Genomic DNA, 22,713 nt, shown 5'->3' on the forward strand with positions numbered 1-22,713 from the left:
CATAACAAGGCAAACTCAACGAAATGACTGTATGAACGACTGGTTTATTAAAAAGTCCACGGAATCATGTCAAATGTCGAACCATTCAGTTCTATGCAGCTGAAGCATAAAATGGAGATTTTTCCATCAATTCAATTCAACGATACAGACAAAAGCATCTTTAATCCATAAATAAAATCAATATAATTTCCTATTGTAAATCTCAGCATACTGAACTCTGTCCATCACCAGGGTAAGGTTTTGGAGATTGAGACCACAATAGACACAACATTTTCTCTACATACTGGCAATTTAAGTAAAATTTTACACGTGAAGTGATAAAAACTACTCATTATGTAATGCCTTAAGAACTGAAATGTCCAAAATTCACACTGTGGTCTGTTCTGAACCCTTGTTTCTGAACTTACTGTTAACATCACATGGCTTCTGATTGTAGGTTTTCTCTGCATTGTTTCCAATTCCCATTCTTTTTTTTCTCCTTTCCTGCCTTTCTTTAGATGGAAGCAACAAAAAAAATGTAGGTTCAAGTAATCCGGTTCTCTTCCTCTATTTCCTACCCAAAGAAGACATGCTAGCAGACATACTCACAGTAGTTAGATATCTAGACCAAAACATTTCAATTTCATAAAAATCATCAAAATAAAAATATGATGTTCCTTTTATTGTTGCCAGAGAGTGTCCTCACGCAGACCTGTTGGCTTATTGCAAACTGACCTGGAAATGCAGGAGAAAAATCATTGTAAATGATCGGTACTTGTGTGGGGTCGGCGAAAGGGTGCACAAGGACAAACCACTGACATTGATTTGAACTCCATTTTAGTCTGGAAATTTCTGTCTCCGGATACGGCTGGGTCATTCAGTTTCCGTGGGAGATTAGTGCAAATCATGCTACATTTATTATACAGAACGCTTCATACATCAAACACCTGGAATATTACAATTAGGTCAAATTACTAGTACTCTTCATGCCTGTGTTTTAAATGTTTCTCACATATTCCGAAATCCACGAGAATAACATATCAAATTCCCAGAGTGCCTCATGGGACATGACCCCGGATTTGTGTTACTATTAGGTTTTAGTCCTTGGTATTCTTACAGAGCCAACAGAGCCAACAGAGCCAACAGAGCCAAAGGACCTTAGAGAACTTGTACGTTCACTTGTGCCAAGTTTAGGTCACCCACTTATTCTCTGCGTGCTTCACTATGTGCTGATTCAGCCCAAACATTCCTATTTGTGTCTGAATGTCTTATAAAGTGGAAAGCACTATACAGGATTAATAAAGTTTTCTGATTCTGATTCAACAGACAGCAATGCATAGCTGAAGTTTGCAGGTTTTGTTCAGCAGTGTTCGCAAAGGGTGATCAAAGCTCCTTTACAAAGCTCCATTATTGTTTTCTGGAAGAAAACTGAATCTGAACTGAGTATTCCAAGGCCTTGGAACCGCCCCATGAGGTTCTGTGTTGCATCGAGCAGCTTTTGTGTAAATGCTGAAATCCTGTAACGGTTGCATATTACATTGAACAAAGTGTGTATCTTACAGCTCTATACATTCAAATGTACGCATGTATATATAGGTATTCTTCTACAAATAATACACCAGTAGTAAAGTGGCTGAGGCCACTCATCGCTAGAAGAAAACACAGAGCAGCAGACCTGGAGATAAAGGCCCGATAAAGCCAGAAGGAAAAAGGGCCTGTACAATTCTAACGTGGAAATATAGGGGCAATGTCAATGATCTGGGGATCTGGCTGGGCAGGTTGTGGTAGAACATTCCTCTCATCTTTTCAAGGGCATTTCCAGACCTCGTCTCTTCGATTACTTGTCCGGTGGAGCCTCGGTTTCCGCATGGACTTCCCCCTCGGCATGGCCCAGCTCAACCGTAAGGATCTCCTCGCCCTGATGGCGGGGGGTCATGCGGATGATCATGGTGCTGTCGGTGGTTTCAGACACCATGTCTTCATCCTCCTGTACCAGTGGGCGGGGTATGGGGGATCGGCGGTGCACAGGAGAGGGCGGAGGCATGGGGGAGGTGGAGCCAGAGGGCTGAGGAGAGGAGGTGAGTATATGTGAGCTGACGACAAACCCAATTTCCAAAGCCTATGCAACACGAGTGTGCGTATGTGTGTTTTTGCTTGTGTGTGTTTAGGAGGACATGTGAGTGAGTTGCATTGTGTTGTTCGTACCTCTAACAGGGGTCCCGCCTTATATGTCTCCTTCAGCTTGGCAAAGGTACCCTTGATGCCCGATTTTTCTGTGACCTCCAGGGCGGCTTTGAAGAGTTTAGGCGTCTCTGGCCTTGGCGGGATCACCTCTGCCGCGTCTTTGGCTGCACCCTGACCCTCCTCAGGCTTCTTATCCTTGGTCAGCATCTTCCTGAGACCGACAGAGAAGAAGGCATGCTTACTCATCCAGCAGGCACAGGCTGCTCAAACCAGTTTCTGTGCTTGCACAGACGCATAATGTGCCATCGTGTAAGAAGATAATTGAGGATTTAACACAGTAGACATTAGTAGCCATGGTCAGCAATAACACACAAACCCAGCAACACACACGCAAAAAAAAAAAAAAACAGCTCACACACTGCAAGGCTCTTGGTGAATTGGATCCCTGGGTAAGCAGCTGCCTGAATCATGAGACATGTCTAACTTCCCTCATTAACTCCTGTCTTGATAGCACAAAGCCCCAACTGAGCTCCAGAGCGGAGGCACAAAGAGAGAGGCTGAGGCAAGGCAAGATGGGATAGAGCTAGGTGATTTGGTGCACCATGTGACCGGTCACATGACTGTGAGATCTGGAGGTGTGACGTTGAGCATTACAGAGGATGAGTCCGAGTGGCTGGTGTGTAGACGGTGTGATTCACTCTAGGATTTGTGTGTGTGTGTGTGTGTGTGTGTGTCTGTGTGTGTGCGTTAAGGGTTAGCTAGGGCTCTAGGTAAAGGTCCAAGGCCCTCCCCCTCACTTGGCCTTCTTGCGCAGTAGCTTCTGCGACTCGGGGTAGTGCACCAGGATTGCCGCCAAGTCCTTCTTATCCAGGATGAAAAGGTTAGCGAAGCCGTGAGCCACGACGTTAGCCGTGCGCCTGTTCCCTCCTCCCACGGCCAGTAAGCTAGAACAGGCACAAGGATTTCCTGATGTCATGAACACGATACAAACACTGTATAATGATACATGCTAAATGATGTTTGGAGAGACCTAAGCATATTTTTGGTTGAAGAGAAGCTGGACAAACAATACAAAATTGGCCAGAATTCAATATGACATCTCAAGTCTACTTACAAAATGTTTTATGTTGCGCCATCTAGTGGTGTTGCATTTTTTGTCTACTCCTTGGATGTAAGACGATGCCACTTTTTTCTGTCCGACGTATTTTGATAGGAAATGTGTTATGTCATATATTGGTAATTCAATATGAATGACCAAAATTCAATATGACATCTTAATTTCTATATCAATTACAACTCTAGTTACAAAATGTTTTATGTTGCGCCATCTAGTGGTTTTGCATTTTTTGTCTACTCTTTGGATGTAAGACGATGACACTTTTTCTGTCCAGCGTATTTTGATAAGAAATGTGTTATGTCATATATTGGTAATATAAATTGGTAATATAAATTACCAATATATGGTAATTTAGAGGTTTTGACTTCTTGCATGAGCTCACCTAATTTCTCCAAACACAGAGCCTGCCCTTAGAGTAACAAACACTGTCTTCCCATCGGGGCCGCCCACCACTTGTACCTCTCCGGCTTTGATGATGTACATTTCTCGCCCAATCTCACCCTAGTTCACATGAACAGACAATGTGAGCCTCGGGTGAGACTTAAACTAATGGAGTAATCTCAGAATGAAACAGAGAAAACAGGCCATGTCTACCTTTTTACAGACGTAATCCCCTGGGAGATAGACCACAGACTTGAGCCTAATTAGCATGTCAAAGATCATCTGCCTGTCACAGCCCTGATGAAGAGGAGCAGAGGTGAGGGAGTAGGCATTCGGGCCAGCTGGGTCTCACAAGCTGCTTTATATTTTGTGGTGTGAAGATTCATCACCTGAAAGAGGGCCACTTTACTGATGATGCTGTAGTTCACATCCACTGCAATGTCAAGCCGCATTTTGTCTGGCAGCTGGTTGAGCAGCTCTCGCTCATCTAGAGGGCACGGAAGGAGAGGTGAACATTAGACAGAGTAATGCAGCAATTTTTTTGCACCACTGGGTGGATGCTGAAAAGTGGACTTACCCAGCATGCCCTGGGACTGCCAGGTGTAATCATACCAGATCTTGACCCGGTTCTGGACCTCTCGTGGGATGCGATAGGTACTCATGTACTTTATGGTGCTGTCCATACAGGCCCGGTAGTATGACTGGCCAGCAGTAGCCGCTCCAATAACATCTCTCATCTACAATGATCACATGAACACAGAAGATCTGACAAAACAGGCTACATCCTCAAATTATGCTTTTTTGTGATTTTCCCCAAATCCTCATTTAGACCTAATTTTGTAATTTACACACCAGTTAACAGAACAGTTATGATCATTTAGTTACATTAAACTAAACAGTAGTACTGAAATAACCAACCTGACCAATCATGATGGAGAACGCAAAGACACCCACAAAGTAGTTGACCAGCTGAAATGTTATTTCAAAAACCGTGGTGGGATCTGGTAAACCACCAATAGTAATCAGGGTCTTCACAGCAAAATAGTAACAGCGGATATAGCTGTAGAAAAGAACAGAAAAGAGTGGGATCTCAAAGAGAAAAATGCTTTCCTCACTATAGCTGCTGAAATGAACATGACCTGAACATTCACAGAGTATCATAATCTCAGAATGTAGGCTTCTTATTCTGTTGCATTGCATTTGCTGCTCACCTGTTACCTTTACCATTATACACCCACTTGGTGGAGCCCAAACCTTCATAGTCAGAACCCCAGTAAAAAAGGCAAGCATTGCAATGCAGGGAGTACAGCAGGTAGGCCGTAGTCCTGATCACTCTGTCAGAAAGGAGAAAAACAGAAAAGGACAATTAAAAAATCTGTATTATTTTTAGACAAAATGTCCAGTCTGTAACCTGTTCTTGTGTCACCTGTAAATGTAGGCTTTGCTCATCACCGCTTCCAAACGATCGTTAAACTCAAAAAATGCCATGTACTGTCCAAGAATGATGAGATGAACAATCAATCACTATTGATCATGTAATTTTCCAGACAGATCCAGACAGTAAATGAATAATTATGAAACAAATACCTTAAGCAGGCGAGGGAAGCGCAGGAGGGAATTGACACCAGTTTTAAAGTACAAAATGTCCAAGGGCAGAAGACTGAGTACATCCATCTGAAGCATTCGAAGAGCATGCAGAAATCATTAGAGAAGTTCCACTCATGCTCCTATGTGCGTTGGCTGTCTTTCTCACCTTGAATCGCTGGGTACTCATGTAGTTCTCTCTCATGTCTTTTTTGTCACACTGAAAAGTGTTAAAAATTTAATGGGACATAGTATATTAACAGACTACATTCAACTTAAGTATTGTAAGGTCACTAGCTGAACACACCACGATATCTCCTCCACGAACAAACTGCAGTCTGGGCTGAAAGATGACGATGTCTATAATGTAGATGGCATCACAAAAGTAGTCTGCAAGGAGCCACCAGTGGATGTTTTCTGGAGTCTGATATGGGAATGCCCAGCGAACTGGGATGAGCCAAACATTCCAGTTCCAGGCACACGTCACGAAAAACAGCCACAAAACGTAAATCAAATCTGTGGGTCACATTCAGATAAATAAAAAAATTATGTCATTTTCTGATGAGCACAGCATTAAGGTCAAAATATGTAAAGTTATTGAAGAATATTTCTTTCAGGGATCGTACACCATGACATTATGATATTATGAAGACTTGTTATGGACTTGTTGTGGGAACTTATTTAGACTCACTGGTAAAGGGGTCGATACTTGATGGGAAGCGGTAGTCCACGATAGCTCGAAGCCAACCTGGCATTTCAGGAATTTGGGATTTTTTGATGGCATAGCCCCAGATTTCAAACAACGGTGGTTCTTCTTCCTCAGCCGGTGGTGCTTCTTCTTCTTTCTTCTCTTCAGGTGGTGGGGGAGGAGGTGCCCCAGGAGCAGCAGGCTTCTTAACTGGAGCTACAGATAAAATAAAGGAAAAGAAATGAGAGCAGCATCACAGGCTTCTACAACGGATTCCCCATACCAACACAAACAGTGCATGAAACATGGAATGGATGAATGGATGATTGATGGATAAACGGCTGCTGGTGGAGTTTGGGTTGGGTGAGTTGGAACTCACAGGATGAAGGACTCTCCTCTTCTGACTCATCGGGATCTATGAGTCTGTCTTTGGCACGACCCGTCCTCTGTTTAAACAGCTGGACCAGGTCTTGCAGGCGCTCGCTGACCACTATACTCTTTTGGCTGGCCGCAGAAGTGGGGCGCTCCATCCTGTTGGACACATGGTCACATTTTCAGATCATATTTAAATCATGTCAGTCTATAAAAATACACTGTTATACCCTCTTATCCCAGAATTAGATGTTCAGGATTATGCCATGGCTAGTGTGGTAATGCACCACTTGAGCTCCAGGAAGCTCCAGGAAATGTTACCCAGTATCTCTGTTTAGATAAATTGCTTTCACAAAAACATGCCAATCCTATTTCCTCGATATTAAGAAACCAGAACGGCTATGGGAATCAGTTTAGGTTTGCTGTTTACGGTTGATCTACACTGGCTATGGTGCGCACAAAAGCTCACCCATCTGTTCCAGTGGGCATGCCAGGCACAACGAGGCTCAGGAGATCAGAGCCTGGAGGGATGATGACCTGTGGGACACCGGGACCCTCTCCAGCCTCTCCACATTCGAAATCCTCCACATTCTCCACATTGACTATTGGCTTCTCATAGATGGTCTCTAGGAGGCACATCAGCACATTGTGTCACATACTGTAGATATAGCAGTAAAGCTGCTCACTTAAAGCCATAACTCGTCAACAGTTAGCACCATGTATTTAACGTTTTAGTAATTATGGAATTGGTGCCACCAACAGGCCCCATGGATGCTTTAAAATACACAGACAGTAAACATCCACAGCACAACACGAAACAACACAGCACTCCACAGGACAGGACAGCCACCATCGAGGCCAGGCCTCCACAGAGCGCTCAGTTCACCTGGGTGATGGGAAGTTGAATGGCTGTCAGCAGGGTGCAGGCTGGCTTTAGGACTGTAAGTGTGGAAAGATGGGGTCCCTAACCCTAAAAGGTGGTTGGTGGAGAGTGGAGAGGGGGGTCCCAGGGCTTTTATCTTTTTTTTTCTTTCTAACTCCAGGTTGGGGCTCTGCTGTTTAGGCATGCTGCTGGGGTCTGAGGATGTTGAGGCTGTAGATGATGTTATAACAGCACTCTTGAGCATGCTTGGGCAGCTGGGAGATCTCCTGGGTTAGCACAGCCAGGTCAGGGGTTAGGGAGGGCAACTTGGGGGCGCTGACATTGCTTTGCTTCAGCAGCAGGTTGAAGCGATCAAGGCACAGGGTGGCATAGGGGATGCGCAGGAACCAAGTCTTTACTGCAGAACAGTTCGCAGGTGCTGCAGGAGAGATGTTGCATCACTACAATTCACATTCATTTGCAAAAGATCAGGATATGAAACAATAAATTAAAGATGAGAAATTAAAGACTTGCCAGTTTCAGTCCTGAGAATATACAGGTACTGACTGGGAACTAAAAACCTTCATTTAACACAGTAACATTTTAGCCTTCGACCAGCCCATGATGTATGCACTAACCTCCGCACCCTTCCTCAACACTCTCTTCTTCCTGTGATGAGACATGAAATATGTATTTGGTTAGATGCAAATGTCACATCATGTCTTTTTTCACAATGATGTGGTGAAGGTATTGACCTTGTCTTCAGAAGACTGACAAGGTTCTTCGCTGCCAGGGCCAGGCTGGTTGGTGACCGGTTCCTGCTCCTCGCTACGGGGTTCTGGAGAAGGAACCCTTTCTGGAAGGCTGTCTATGGGTGCTTTATCCTCAGTGGGTCCCACATCTAACAAACATCTAAACAAGAAAGTATAATGGATTGTGTCGCACGCATATTAATTTTTTTTAATAGAGTATTAGAGTATCCAATAAGTGTCCGGTGCACAGAATATCACTTTCCAGAATCTAACAAAAAGAAAAAAGTTACCACAATGACATGCAAACGAATGAATATGAAGGAAAGATTTAAATGATTATGAGTCATAGCTAAAATAGGTAATAATGTGATAACCCAAAGAATATATTACTAAATATTCCACATCAGTACCCACCCTTGCGGTCTTGCTCGCTGAGACCTGCATTTTAGATTTTGGACCCCTGAGTCCAGATCAAGTTGGTCTTCAGGCCACATGGATCATTACATTAAGCCTAATAGCTGAGGATTTAATTAGAAATTATATTATTTAATTTAATTATCCTACTTTTATCAATACTCAGGTCCTCCAGGCTCTCCATGATCTTCAGGATGTGGTGATTGGATAAAAGGAGAGTACACGGTGCAGTTTCACATACATGTTAGTAGGTTTAGATAATTGCAAAATAAATAGATAAGATCTTTCCATTCTTTTGCTCTGGGGTCATATTAACACACTGCAAAGCAATGGAAGGTCAACTGCCACTCTGCTCCCAGGTGACAAAAAGTATAGACATATAATGCCCACTGTAACACGTATTTAATGCAAAAGCAATTTTATTGTGCGGGTTCATTCAAACAGACATTAGTTTTAAACCTGAAATCTGCAGTGCCGTATCAACAATCCTATGTGTACTGAAGGCCTTGTCCAACATCATTTCAGCCACAAAGATGACTTACCTCTTGATTATTTCAGCTCTTTTTAATCAAGTTGAAAAAAAGAGGAAAAAAACTATGTTAAAGGATATTTAAAAGCAGATTGTCTAAAGTAGAGCATGCATAACCTTAGACTAAGCATCCTTGAGGATCTCAGGAAAGGTGACGGTGCCCATGGCATGATAATCTATTTAAAACATATTCTGTTCTGTGTCTCAAAGTGAATGTTTTCAGAAACATTCCACATTATACAGGCATTCCTGAAATCCTGGGGAAAAGCTTTAGCTGTCGTCAAGCAGGCATCACCTACAGAGCGATGATAAAGTATTTTTTTATAGAAGTTCATGTAAAAGCTGGCTTCTCAGCAGCATCTCTGAAGCCTACAGGCGCGGGTTCCTTCCTGCAGGCGAAGCGCCCTGCTGAACTCTTACTCAACGATCTTATTCTCCCCACTGTCCTCCTCACTCTCCTCATGAAGCATCTGCAACCTGTACGGCAGGCCAGAAAGGACAAACAGAGCCTCAGCCCTCATGTCGTTTTCCAGGTCAGAGGTCGAAGAAGAGCACAGCTGGCAGAGCTCAGCGCAGAAATACAGGAAGCAAGCTGAAGCTGCCCAAACCCACCCCACACACACACACACACACACACACACAGACTCATCCGTAAAAGAAAAGCTTTAAATAAGCAGCGTGGGTGGAGACTTACTCTGGGTCTTCTTCGTTCTCTTCTTCTTGAATGTTGGGCAGTCTGTCAGAGGGGGGCAAAGGTGAAAACAAATGTAACCAGAAGGTTTTAGGGTCTTATTACTGTGTGTGTCTGAGAAGGCTGATACATTCATGAATGTGAAATAATAAACAAAATAACTTATTGTTGGCAGATAAAGAATTTATTGAACATTTGCTTTTTTTAATCTTTGTTGGTGCATATAATATGAAAATTTACATTGTAATTTTTTGGGGTATTTTCATTCACTTTTTTAACCACTGATGTTATTAATATATCCTTTGTTATTTTTATCATTATTATTACCATTATTATCCTGTGTAATTATGAGAAGGACTTACTGCTCTGTGTTATCTGGTTCTGGCATTCTGAGTTCTGTAGGCTTCTGCGCACCCTGCTCTTCTTCCAGCTGTCTGACGGCCAGCTCCGCAGCCTGCAGGGCCATCTCCTCTTCCATGCGGGCGGCTTCCAGCCTCTCCTGCTGCAGCCTGTTAGGACACACCACCACATTATCTTCAACTCCTGGTTCTTCTCCATTCAATGCCTGTTTTGGGACTTGTCAAGAGAGACAGAGCGCAGGTTGTCTTCACCTCTCCTCCAGTGTGACCAGAGCAGCCTCCTCAGCCTCTTTCTTAATACTTTCAATAAGTGGTGTCCACCTCTCTGTCTGGGTCTCAGCATCCTCCTGTATCATGACTGCCAGTGTGTCCAGGACAGGCACGCACTCTGGCTCCGCCCCCGCATCATGCTCAGCGTTGTTCTCCCAGTCCGAGTCCACCTCCTCCAGGACCATTTCACTAGGGTCCTGCAGGATACAAACTGCACAGGGTACAGGGGGCTCAATTTTGGCCAAGGAGGATTTTTCCACACACAATTCTGGTAATTCAGGTGCTGGTTTAAACAGATGCTTAGTGCTATTCTCTTCACTGCTCAGATGAGTATCTTCAGAAAACAGAAATGTGTCAGTATGTAATAGTAAGTAAAAATAATTTCCTGAGAAATGTGCATGTGGTGTTCAAATTCTACATCAACTGGAAAACTGCAATATGGTATAAACTGGTTAAATTGGCTTTTGTTAAGAAGGCTATAAACATTTGCATCATATTTATTAAGAATAAATGAATACACCTCTCAATTAAAACATTGTATGTTCACATGTTTGATGAATTTATCCATACACCCAGGCTTAATATTGTTTTTATTTAGCTTTAATTTATTCATTAATGTTGTCTTAGTTGCAACAAAACCTTTCAATTCCAAAGAAAAACAAAAGCTGCAAGTGTTCATATTTTTATTTATTATTTATCAAATTACAACAATTTCTGAACTACATCTTTATTTTCAAGCCTTGAAGATGTAAGAACAACAGATTTGAACTGTAAAACAGGGCAGAATTTTACAAAAAAGGTTTTGTCAGTGCAAAAACAAATAGCTGCCTGGGCTGTAACGGCAATAGCTTTAGAAGCAGAGCAAGAACACAACAATCAAAACCCTCATTCATGATTAACCTTTGCCCTGTAAAATCTGAATAAGAAAAAAGTGTGGCAAGTGTAGCCTAGCAGCGCAGTTAAAGGCCCTTGGATGAAACTGAATGGACTTTTGTGTTTATGAAGTTCGAGAAATGTCTCTTAGCACAATCTTTTGTAAGTTGCACTACAGTTGCACATTCCCTATTAAATTATTGTTAAGTGATAATGAACAGTGCGCTAGTGCACGTTTGCTCTGTTCAAAAGTATTCAAAAGAGCGATATGGCACCATCTAGTGGCCTTTGTCTGCTATTGCTTATGCGAACTTAATCTCAACCGGTAAAAAGCACAGTAAACCGGCAGCATGCAAAAAGCTGAGTAACAAGCATAGTGCAAATATCAAAGCATATATATATTAAAACCATTCCACAAGAAATAAAACTATTATTCAATAGAAGTCCTGCTGTCTGTTTCAAAACACAATACAAGTCGGCATTACTTCATGTGCACGCAGCAATTTTTATGACCACATGTTGTTATGCATGATGCATTGCTTTGCAACAGAAAGCTGACTTTTTGTCTATTCGAGATGGTTATAATGAGCGACTCTCCCAGTTCTTCCACTCCTTATGTTTAAGGGGCTTTAACAGCATTTTGCCCTGGAACAGAAGGAGAAGAAGGGCTGAGTTAGAGTCTGTCTAACACCTCAGCTCCCCTGGGCCAAAAAAATAGTGTAAGCTTGCACCACCGTGGTCCACAGCTAAATCTGCTAAATCCATCTAAATCACGTATTTCAAAGTAGCTTATCTGATCCTTACTGTACTTTCTGACAAGTTCTGTACCCGATCCTTATTTTTACTCCACAGGCGTGTAACATTTTGACTTTATTGATGTTGATTGGTTGATATTTATGGCTTTGGCTCTGCGCTTGTAACTGAAAATTTGAGTCCTATATATTTGTTCGTGACAGGAGAAAAACAAGTGGACCAACATATTTTGACACCTCTGAGTGAAGATAATGAAAATGAAAGTGTGATTAATTAAATGTATAAATATATAGAGCAACTTACTGTTTTGAACAGCATCGATGCTTTCCTACAAATAAATTAAGACAACACACCTTACATTAATATTGTTATCCATGTTTGTGGAATTTCTATGGGTGAATGCACAGGATAGCTACACTCACCACTGTGTCCTTGGGTTTGGTTACAGGTTGAGGGATCATGCGGCCCAATCCCGAAAAGATCCATCCCACCACACTAAAAAGAAATTAAAATTATACAAACTGATGGGGGAGCTTGTGCAGTATTTTACAGGAGCTCCATCATACCTACTAGAAACATCTGCATAAATGTTCCAGCCAGAATTAGAAATAATAGGTACTCTGCTGCATCTTAAACTCACTCAATTCAGAAAAAACAACAGCAGGGTCGAAGTAAATTTAGTACTGTCTTCCCACATTTTCATAATTGCTTACTACTTAAAGTTCTAATGTATTGCATTCATCGTTTTTTTTTTCTCTCTTCCATATTATACAAGTTTATTTTCCTCATATTTTGAGGAAAAATAAATGGCAGTAATTATATATATATTGTAATTCATGCCTTGTAATGAACATTGTTTTGTTCTGTAATTTCCCGTCTCTACAGATACTAAAACACGCAGTCGAGTGTGATGGACTAATGTCGGATGAGATCTGCCTACATCACCAAGCAATCAGATCAGTACGGGACTTTGGAAGTCATTAGGGGATTCAGACCACAGGCCAAAACAGTAAGCAAAGCCAATTATCTAACTAAACAGAGTTAGAAAGCATCCTCATTGGCCATTCTCCAGGGTCAGAGATGTGGGTAATCTTCGCTTTGGACTGAATAAGCCCAGCTGTCATTTCTCTTACTTCGAGGCCTTGGATTCCTCTTCCGGTTTTTGTTGTTCAGGTGGAGATGAGATAGCTATGGTACAGGGAGAAACATTAAAAACATTAAACATGTACATGAACTGTAACACTTACTAAGCACAGTGGATGTCACTGTGGTTGTTATTATGCCATAATAGTGTACCTGGATCCTTCTTGACTGAGGGCTCTGGGGTCGGTGCTGGATGGCCATCAACAGGATGAGGAACAACCTTTTCAATCCCTTGCTTTAACCACTCAATCACCCTGTGAGGCAGACAAGATGTTGAGACAAGAGGAAAAGGAAAGGGGAGAGATGGACACGGAGGGAAGTAGTGATGAACCTTGGAGGAAAGGACTTGTCTTCTTCGTGGTGCTCGTCGTCTGAGATGATCTCCACAACTGGGATGTTGGGTAGAGGCTCAGCATCTTCAGAGAAGTAAAATGAACACAGCCATCACCATCTTCTCCAGAATTATAAAAGTAATATATATTAATCATTAAAATCAAATTCAACTTTACAATAGAGCAAACTCTGCATTAATGATTGATGATTAGTATATAGTATTTATAGAATATGAAAAAATGAACACTCACCAGGAACATCTTTCATTTCCTGCACCTGTGTAGAGAAAGAGAGAGTGACCTTCACAGCAACAGTCAGAATACACACACACACACACGTTGTAAACACACTTCTGTGATGCAGAACTAGATTTAATATCTGGTCCAACAAAGCAGAGCAGGGCAACTGTCATTCAAAAAAGCGGGGCGTTAAACAGGCTTGATTCAAATTGGAGGCAGTCAGAAGTGAAGCTCATTTGAGCGCAGACCTCCAGGCCTCTGCCCAGAGGCCGAGCATTAAGAGCAGGCCCTGCCGAAGCCTTAAGGCACAGCAGTGAGAAGCGGGCCGAGGGCAGGGCATCTTTCAAAGAGGAAGAGTTTCCTTTGAGATCCACTACTGGGGGTCTTAGACCACTTCTGTATCATTCACACATATAAGCCAAATAGCTTTTTCAATACTCTGTCAACTGGTTTGCTTTATAAAACCATTCATACTTGTACATGAGCCTACGTAGGTGTGCAAAGGCACTTTAGGCCATTTGGCAACTATTTTAGTAATTTTTTTTTATTCAATTCTAATTTTGATTCATAGTTCTAAATGTACTTGTTTCAGTCATGGTTTGCTTTTTTAGGTCAGCTTACTGTTACATTTGACATTGCTTTCAATAACTAACACAAGCCAAGTGAGCCATGAGAAAAGTCAATGTCATCTTTTGACATTTTAAAGTAGAAAATATTTTGTTTGACAGAATTGTTCATTATGGATCTCAAGCGAAAACTTGAACAGCACAGCAGCAAGGATGGGCTGTTCATCACTCCCACTGTACTTACAGCAGGCTCCACTTTAATTTCCACAACTGCAACAACCTACATGAGAAACCCATTAAACCAACAGCATGAGGCATATTAAGAGGTAAATAGCAGCGTTTTCTGTCATCAATTTGTGATGCACAAATACAATATTTTATTGCATGGTTATTGGATGTCAGTGGTAGAGTGAAAGAAAGCACTAGTCAAAGTAACTCATTTCACAATAATTATTAAACTATTGACTATCTCCACAAAAAGGTATCTAGATGGAAGATCTAGATTTACAATTTAGTGCAGGGTTCTTTAGCTCTTCTTAAGTCAGCTTTGATGTATAAATATATATCAGAATCAGTCATTAACAAATTAGCTGTCAAATAGAAATGAAGACAAGGCCCAGAGTTGAAGAACCCTGATTTAGTGGCTGGGATGGCTGCTGTTACCTCCGTGGTTTCCTCAGAGTGCGGAGCCTCTTTGTACTTCTCGTCTGGCTGGGGAACGACTTTTCCCAGGCCCTGCACGATCCAGCCAATGACTCGAGGGCCCTGCCTGAGAGAACATCAGCCTCAGAGTCTCAGCAGCGGTTGTGCAGCGTGTGATCAGCAGGGGGCAGCAGCAGGCAGGTAGGAAATGGGTTTTTGTTTTAAAAGAATTAATCAAAACCAAAGGAATGTGTCACTGGGTGGGAGCGGCCCATGATTGCCTTTTTTCTTACAACACAGTTCTTAATTTGACCAAATTGACACATAATTGACATCTGGCCTGAGCAAATATCCCACACACTTCAAATTGTGTTTAGTAATTTGAAGTCGTTTACATTCGACTTAATATGTTCTCCTGTAGAACAGATTGGCAGTTCCTCAGTAGCTGTGGGTGAGCATCTACTCAAAATGCATTGGCTCATTTAATCCTTTCAAAGGATCAATAAATCACGTTGGTTTCTTGATTCCTAAGCCTCATTAAAGTGACAAAATAACGTTTCAGTGTAGTCTTATTTCCAGGTCAAATTGAGACCCTTTTAGATGTCATTTAAATGCATGAGCTGAAGGACGCTGAGACAGAAAATGCATTGGCAGGAATGTGGAAAGATGCTGTTGTTAGTGGAATGCAGCTAAAGGAGACCTGCTCATTCCAGAAATGAAATGCAACATAATGATCAGTTCGAAGGGAAGCTTGAGGTTTCCTGATGACCGCTGCTACAGTCACTGTAACTACAACATTCATTTAACATGAATTTGTGGGATTGTGGCCTTTCAGCCCCAATGCATTTTCATTTAGTTTGTCTTAATTTAAATGTGAATGTGTTGAGACAATCCTTGGATGTGTAAAGCATTGTGGCACGCTAGACTTTGCAAAGCGCGGCATTTGCTTAATAAAGTAATTCATTAGCATGCTAAGCCGCCATCATTATGTCACAGAGAAGCGCAGCGCAGCGGTTCATTAGCATGCTTTGCTCTGTTTTGCAAGGGGTTATGGCTACCGCCGGCCACCTTAATTAGCGTAAGCGGGTGTCTACTCACTCGTCCCCCTCCTTTCTGAGGTCAGTGACAGCATACACAAATACAACATGTCAGACACCTATCATGCACACATATTTACTAATGATGAGACAATCTACAGTAATTACTGCAGACTTACCTGATTTCTGCCTCATCCTGGAAGAAAAGATGAAATAATGCTCATTTCATTTATTTTAGGATAGTTTAATTCTCAAACAGAAAAAAAAAAGTGTTGAACACTTCTAACTCATTACTCATCATGTACCTTGACCTCCGAGTTTGCCCTTTCATGTCTAGGTGAGGGTTGGGGTAGTGCATTTGTGAGCCCATGGGAAATCCATGTCATCACTCCAGACTGGGAACTGTAGAAGGGGGAGAAGAAGAGAGCGAGGCGGGATTGATTGGCTCAAGCAGACTGTTCTGCCTTCTGGTTAGGTCAACAGGACGCAACATGAGAGGAGGAACATGCACACACACTAATGGAGTGAATGTAGCATCGCCTGAACTTAGCCACTCTGTCCAAATGTTGTAACATAATCTTTGCTTTAGAACTGCATTGATGTCAACAAATCGCTTACCTGCCGTCCTCTAGAAGTGGAGCATCTTGCTTGAGTTGTTCAGCTTGTGGGGCTGTGAAAATATGTTTTCACCATCATTTTGCTGCCAATATTTACAACAACTATGCGAAATAATATAAAAATTGTGTTTTGCTGTTGCTCTTCCATATCTATCGAATTACCTTCTTTCTTTTCTTCTTCCTTAGGTGTTTCCTTTTTATCCTGCTGTGGTAGGAAAATGCACAGTATGATAATTAATACATTTACATTTTTTTGTACAGACATCCCACATTATGTTATTCATAATAGTTCATAGTGGGGGCTGTAAATGATAAAACTTCCTTGTTATATGCCGGTGGGGCAGTTTAAAGGGTTTAAATGACATTTAAAGATTTCATTATATTAATCTTTACCGCTTGAAAGTATACATATATTGAGTGTGCATTTCCCCAAATCCGTTCCCCCGAAACATACCTTAACCTCAGGGTTCGCCCTCTCTATCTTGGGACTCCCCATCGGCTGGGGTAGGGCATTTGAGAGACCCTGAGAGATCCATGTCAACACCCCAGGCTGCACACTTTAAACAAGGTAATAGGAACAGTGAATTAAGAGGGAGAATAAGAGGTGTCGATGGTGTCTGAGTTTATGATTGGGGCTAAAAACCATTAAATGGCCTACCTGCCATCCTCAGCAGCCTGGGCTTCCTGTTTGGGTTTTTCAGCTGGTGGGGCTGTTAATGACATGATTTATCAGCTAAGGAAAAATATCTCTGCTATTTATTTAGAAATAGATCAATCAAATTCTAGTATTACCTTTTTTTTCTTCGGCCTTGGGGACTTCCTTCTTCTCTTCCTTTAACAGTCACAAATGCATTGCTATTTATGAAGGCTTTGTTATAAATGATAGAATTTTTCACATATTAAGTAAAGTGGCGACCCTAAAGTAGTTGAACAATTTCAGTACCACAAAGACATAATTTACCATCGATAATAAGGTAAAAGCGGCCATTGTCAGCACCCGTGGTATCGAGGGAAACGAATGAATGATCTACTGGCAGAGCATTTTTTGAAATGGGAGCATATACCTTGACTTCAGAGTTTGCTCTTTCAACCTTTGGCTGGGGTAGAGCATGTGAGAGCCCATGAGAAATCCATGTCAGCACTCCACCCTGAGCACTTTACAACAAAAGGATGATCAGAAAGAGACAGCATCAGTGGTTAAAAGGCAGTGTGAGGAATAGCAGACGGATGGACAGATGTCGGTAAGTCTATCTGTTAGTTCTAAAGCTGTGCTGGGTTCCTCAGGCAGCCTGTACTATCATCTGTGGTAGGTCAGTTTAAAATAGCTAAAAAACCTACAAGAAATATTGGAACCATCCAAAAAGTCACCAATTTAGACACATATGGCCAAAATTTAACTGTCATGACTTCTGCAATACTACTACTACTACTACAATACCTATTCAGGACAAGATGGCAATCTGGCATGAGGCAGACCCAGATGGATGCATCTTGTGGTAAAAATACGTCACCTAACCTAACCTAACTAACTTTTACCATTCTGCCCAACTTTAGCTGTCGGTTTATATGGTTCTGAAAGTGAGGAGCAACCCTAGCTGGAAAAGTCATTCTTGTCATGCATATGCCAGAACTAGAACAGCCTCATACCTTTCAACCTATCAAAAGTTAAGATTAAATATTATGGTAGTAACAACTCAATATTTTTCGGGGCCTGTCCTCACTGTCTCTTGGTGAACCTACATTGTGAGGGGCAAGTTAATAACAACTTAACGACCATATGAATAAATCTGTAAATACAGAAATTACAGAAATGATCCGCTCATGCTAACTTTCAGTATTATTTAATCTTAATGAAATTTAGTACTACAGAACAACTTTTGCCTACCTTTTGTCCTCAGAAGCATCACGTTTGGTCTTGTCACCTTGTGGAACTGTTAAAATAGAGTTATTAATAGAGCATATCTGCATTACTGCATGATGCTTCTCTTCTGTGTTTTACCTTCTTCTTTAGGTGTTTCTTTCTTCTCCTGCTGAGACAGGAAATAATGATTACTGCCATAGAACAAACACTCACAGTCTAACAAACACTCTCAGTTGTATTTCGCTCTGTTCTGTAGGTATTTTATATATGTAAAATATAAAAATAAAAGTTATTCTTTTTTACAATGATCTTCTGGCAACATTATCTACCTACGTATTTAGCAACAAGCACACTTGTATTTTTAACATCTTACTTGTGCTGCCGGCTGTTCTTCGCCCAGATTCCCAGGGGGCTGGGGGGGCTGCGGAACCACTTTCACCACCCAGCTGAACATCCTTCGAAATCGCAGCACAAAGCACAGCGAGCACTAAGGTCAACTTTCAGACATGAGTGTGCGGCTTTAAATATTTACGAGGCTAGAATCTTTTAAATACACCTAGACATGTGAATAAGTAATGTTGTAATGTTCTGTCTGGTTGTGGGGTTGGAGGGGTATGTAGGCATGTTTAGAGGGCTGCTGGCCCTAATCAGTAATGCCTTTGACCCTAATCTCTCCTGGCCAGTGGAACGATAATAGATTTTACAGGTGAGTTTGTCTGTGTGTGAGAGGAACTTGGAGCTGTTTACAAGAGCCTAGGCTTCTCCTCCATCTTTTACCTGCACATATATGTCTAGTTGAAAAACTGGGGATAGGAAAAAAAATTGTAGTTCAGTAGATTAATACATGGGATGTTACATTAAAGACATGGACGTTTTTGAAATGCTCAGCAAAAAAAGGAAACTAACAGTAAAAGTGGAATGAATGGCAACACATTTCTGGAAAAATAAGGAATGCGGTTTACCTGGACTCTCAGAGGGAGGCCCTCATTCCAGAGGCAGGCTGTTGGAGAGGAGGTGAAGCCGGTGGAGATGTGGAGGGATTAGTGAAGAGGAGGCTCAGCTAACCGGATTACAGGATGAAGAAGAGCGTTTGCTCACTGGACAGGGAGGGCTGGACCCACCCCATATAAGCTCTGTAGAAACCTCTCACAGAGCTCATCGCTAAAAACCTGGGCACCCTAACCATTACTCAGCCCAGTGTCTGCAAGGCCTGATTTAAGATGGAATAACCGCAGTCAAACCTGGTATACTTAATTCATATTCTCAGAACACTGTCTTGTCTGTGATGGTTGTCATGTCACCGGGATTGTCGTCAACTGTTTCTGTTCATATAAATGTATCCTGGTTGTGTTGTGTCCTCATGCGGACATTGCCTTTTAGATCTTGGGCCCAGGTATGATGTATTTTTACGTTTTTGTATTAAACCCCTACTTCTGTTGAGTTGTGTGAATGCGTCCTTCCCTGTGCTGCCATGGTCCTGACAATTTCACAATCCTGTTACCAATCTTGCCTGATAGTCCTTCACTTTTTTAACGAATCCTGTTTTAATCCAATTCTTCTGTTTCCTGACTAAAGTGCAACTGGTGCATTCATTTCTTGCAATTTTCAGTAACATACTGATATGTACTATGTTTGAAAATCTTTTTTTTTTTTTTGCGTAATTTCATTTGCACCGATGGATGAAACATGTCACTGCACTGCACAGAACATGATGGCAAATAAATAAATAAAACATAATTGGTTTCTGGTTGACTCATATGCTGGATGATCTAAAAAAATGCAGCTAGAACATTTCCTGTGATAGAGCTCCCTGGTCCTGAGGTCACAGTCTGAATAAGCAAACAGTAATTTTTCTCCCTCACCTTTCATCTTTCCTGTTTCCTGGACATAAGACCCAGCATGCAGTCAGACATCAGACTAAAACCAGTACTGACGGGTGGGGAGAGCTCTCTGCAATTCAGCATGTAGCTATGGAGATATGCCGCGATCTGGATTTAGGCGTGTGTGTGTTTATGCATAAAAGCAGTGATGCAGCATGGGTCAAGGACATCAAGAACAAAACCGATATAGCAGTGCAGGTGACAATGTGATGCACATAGACCACAGTCAAGGAATTAAGGCAAAATATATGTAGATGTAGTGTGGTGTTGCGAATGTCAGATTGACTACTTCTCCCAACAGAATGCTTGAGTTAAAATGTGAATAGTATGTTCAGTATATATAACATATAACATTTGTAATATCCGCTAACACCACGGTAGTTAAAAACAGGTGGGAATGAAGGTGGAAGGGAGGAGAGGGGACAGGAGTGGTTTTAAATCCTCCGGAGTGAGGGAGTAAAGTGCTTGAGACCTGGAGGTTATCCATATTGGCCGCTCCCACTTTAAACTTTGTTCAAACAAACATCAGTAACGTTAATTAATTAATCTGAGTGTAATTACACACCAAAAGGACCGTGGCAAGAAGTCCTATCTTGTTTCTTTCTGACATAATTGATGTGGCTTTAACATTCATTGCCTGTGGTAGATCTATTATGGCGCCCCCTGAAACCCTGTGTTCCTTCATGAGTGTCAGGCGCAGGTGACGGACTCAGGTAGAGGTCTGAGAGATTACGAATTAACAAGGCCAGCCAGGCTAATTCCAGAGTCAGCAGAGACAGGATTGATCATCCATCGGTCCTGACAGTGATGACAGCTCCTAGTGTTGGAAAATATGCAGCAGGACACACAGGCTGCAAACAGACAAAGACTGAAAACCATTCACTTAGCTGGGCTGACCTTGCTGCTCACTCTACCCACTCAAGATGATGTTAAAACAGACAAGGGAGCATGAAGGGAAGAGCAGACGGCTTAAGGCATGCAATAGGTCTTCTAGTCTCGGTCACATTTATTTACTTTTCAATGTCTAATGTATTGTGAGTCTGTAAAAAAAACTCTCCCTCTGACACGCAAACACACAAAAGGCAAGGGCACAAACACTCTGCCATCGGCACACACTATCCCATTATGAGATAAGGTCATGTAAGCCTCTGACGAGGATATCTGCGCAAGAAGAACAACAGACAATGAAACTTAGTCACAAGGTGGCAGCGATGACAACTTGTGTGGACATTGACGCATTGATGCAAGAGGAGGTGGTGGCCTAGTGGCCAAGGAAGCAGACTCGAAACTGAAAGGTTGCGGCTGCTTATTAAGGGTGATAGAGTAAATGCAGTTTGTTTAGTGTGCTGTGCTTGCTGTGCGTCACAATGAAAAGAAAATCACTTTTACTGTTTACTGTATTTTTGATGTAGCTGGATTGTACACACAGGTCAGTTGTAATTGAAAAAGGAAGTCACTTCTTCTAAAGTCATGAAGAACAGGAAAGTTTGTGTCTCATTATAATAAGTCCCATTGTAGGCTCTTCAGTCTGTTTTTAAGTAGCTATTAAAACACTTCTATCTCTTGTAAATGAAGTAATTGCTCACTAATGAAAATTCTTCAGGGAAATTAAAGCCTCAGTAATGAACTGCCTTCTGGGTTTGTAATGGGATTTTAATGAAATGTAGACTTTAATACTTACCTTTAAAAGCTCATCTCTCTAACCAGATTTCCAGAAGGCTACTCTTAACATGATCCAATCTGTGTGTGCTGTAAGGAAATTGGACAAAATTTGACAGGTCCATCAATCCTTCTGGGTGGACAAAATGTGATTTACAAACACCATGCAGTAACATTTTAGCCCAGTCACCACATGGCACCTCATACAATACGAATGTCATAAAAATCAATATACTGATTAATGATTAGCATGATTAGAATCACATCATTACAATTTGCCAGCATTGGACTCCTTTTCATTCCCCTGGCCTTCCTTGTAATGCATACTGTAACAGTAGGAGACCTTGAGGAGGCAATAAAATATCTTATTTATCATCTGACAACTCACTGGCATGTTCACAATCAGGCAGCGCCATACCTTATAAGGCAGTGAATAACATTCTTTGCAGCCTGCACTATACAGGGATCATGTCATTACTTCAACATAAAAGTCATCCGCTGTTTAGAACATTTCTCATTTCCTTCACTATCCTTGCCTCACAGCGTGTAAATTTGTCTGTGTAAGCATTGGGCTTGCATTTATATATATAAAAAAATGTGTATGTGGGTGTGTGTGTTTGTGTATATACAGTGGGTACAAAAATATGCAGACCCCCCTGAAATTTCCACTATTTGTTACATTGCAGCCATTGGCTAAAGTCGTTTAAGTTTACTGTTCCATCATTAATGTACACACGGCCCCCTAACAGAAAAACACAGAATTGTTGACATTCATGCACAGATCTGAAAAAGGTAAAAAAAAAATCTGCTGCACTTGAGCTCCGTAGATACAGTTGGGAGATGGGAGAAAGTTGTAGAAAGTCAGCCATCACTGCAGCCCTCCACCAGTCGAGGTTTTATGGCCCGACTGAAGCCTCTCCTCAGTGCA

At 41.7% G+C, this 22,713-nt stretch overlaps 1 protein-coding gene across 11 annotated transcripts; it reads right to left on the reverse strand.

Annotated features, from left to right (window-relative positions):
• Window positions 1-24: 24 nt before the first annotated feature.
• On the reverse strand, window positions 25-19,335 carry cngb1a (cyclic nucleotide gated channel subunit beta 1a). Of its 11 annotated transcripts, none has more exons than XM_028956026.1 (45): window positions 19,209-19,320; window positions 19,024-19,049; window positions 18,620-18,701; window positions 18,385-18,412; window positions 18,271-18,316; window positions 17,450-17,540; window positions 17,178-17,217; window positions 17,044-17,095; window positions 16,840-16,942; window positions 16,548-16,590; window positions 16,387-16,438; window positions 16,074-16,170; window positions 15,948-15,964; window positions 15,830-15,844; window positions 14,753-14,858; window positions 14,334-14,369; window positions 13,536-13,584; window positions 13,283-13,367; window positions 13,105-13,205; window positions 12,942-12,996; window positions 12,231-12,303; window positions 12,112-12,136; window positions 10,165-10,393; window positions 9,916-10,062; window positions 9,557-9,598; window positions 9,283-9,339; window positions 8,876-8,893; window positions 7,923-8,079; window positions 7,806-7,836; window positions 6,775-6,931; window positions 6,313-6,464; window positions 5,937-6,149; window positions 5,553-5,761; window positions 5,415-5,465; window positions 5,249-5,335; window positions 5,088-5,152; window positions 4,873-4,995; window positions 4,580-4,721; window positions 4,239-4,398; window positions 4,051-4,148; window positions 3,875-3,958; window positions 3,663-3,781; window positions 2,961-3,107; window positions 2,185-2,374; window positions 25-2,044 (listed from the first exon to the last, which is right to left on the reverse strand). In XM_028956026.1, the coding sequence occupies exons 2-45, from the start codon at window positions 19,029-19,031 to the stop codon at window positions 1,817-1,819; spliced, it is 4,110 nt and encodes a 1,369-aa protein (XP_028811859.1). In that variant the 5' UTR covers window positions 19,032-19,049; window positions 19,209-19,320; the 3' UTR covers window positions 25-1,816. The 11 variants fall into 11 exon arrangements, with proteins under 11 accessions (XP_028811859.1, XP_028811860.1, XP_028811864.1 ...); XM_028956027.1 differs by having other exon boundaries at window positions 16,548-16,587; window positions 18,385-18,415; XM_028956031.1 differs by having other exon boundaries at window positions 13,536-13,560; window positions 18,385-18,415.
• Window positions 19,336-22,713: the final 3,378 nt, after the last annotated feature.

This window comes from Denticeps clupeoides, chromosome 16 (genome assembly GCF_900700375.1).
Source record: "Denticeps clupeoides chromosome 16, fDenClu1.1, whole genome shotgun sequence".
Classification (NCBI taxonomy): domain Eukaryota; kingdom Metazoa; phylum Chordata; class Actinopteri; order Clupeiformes; family Denticipitidae; genus Denticeps; species Denticeps clupeoides.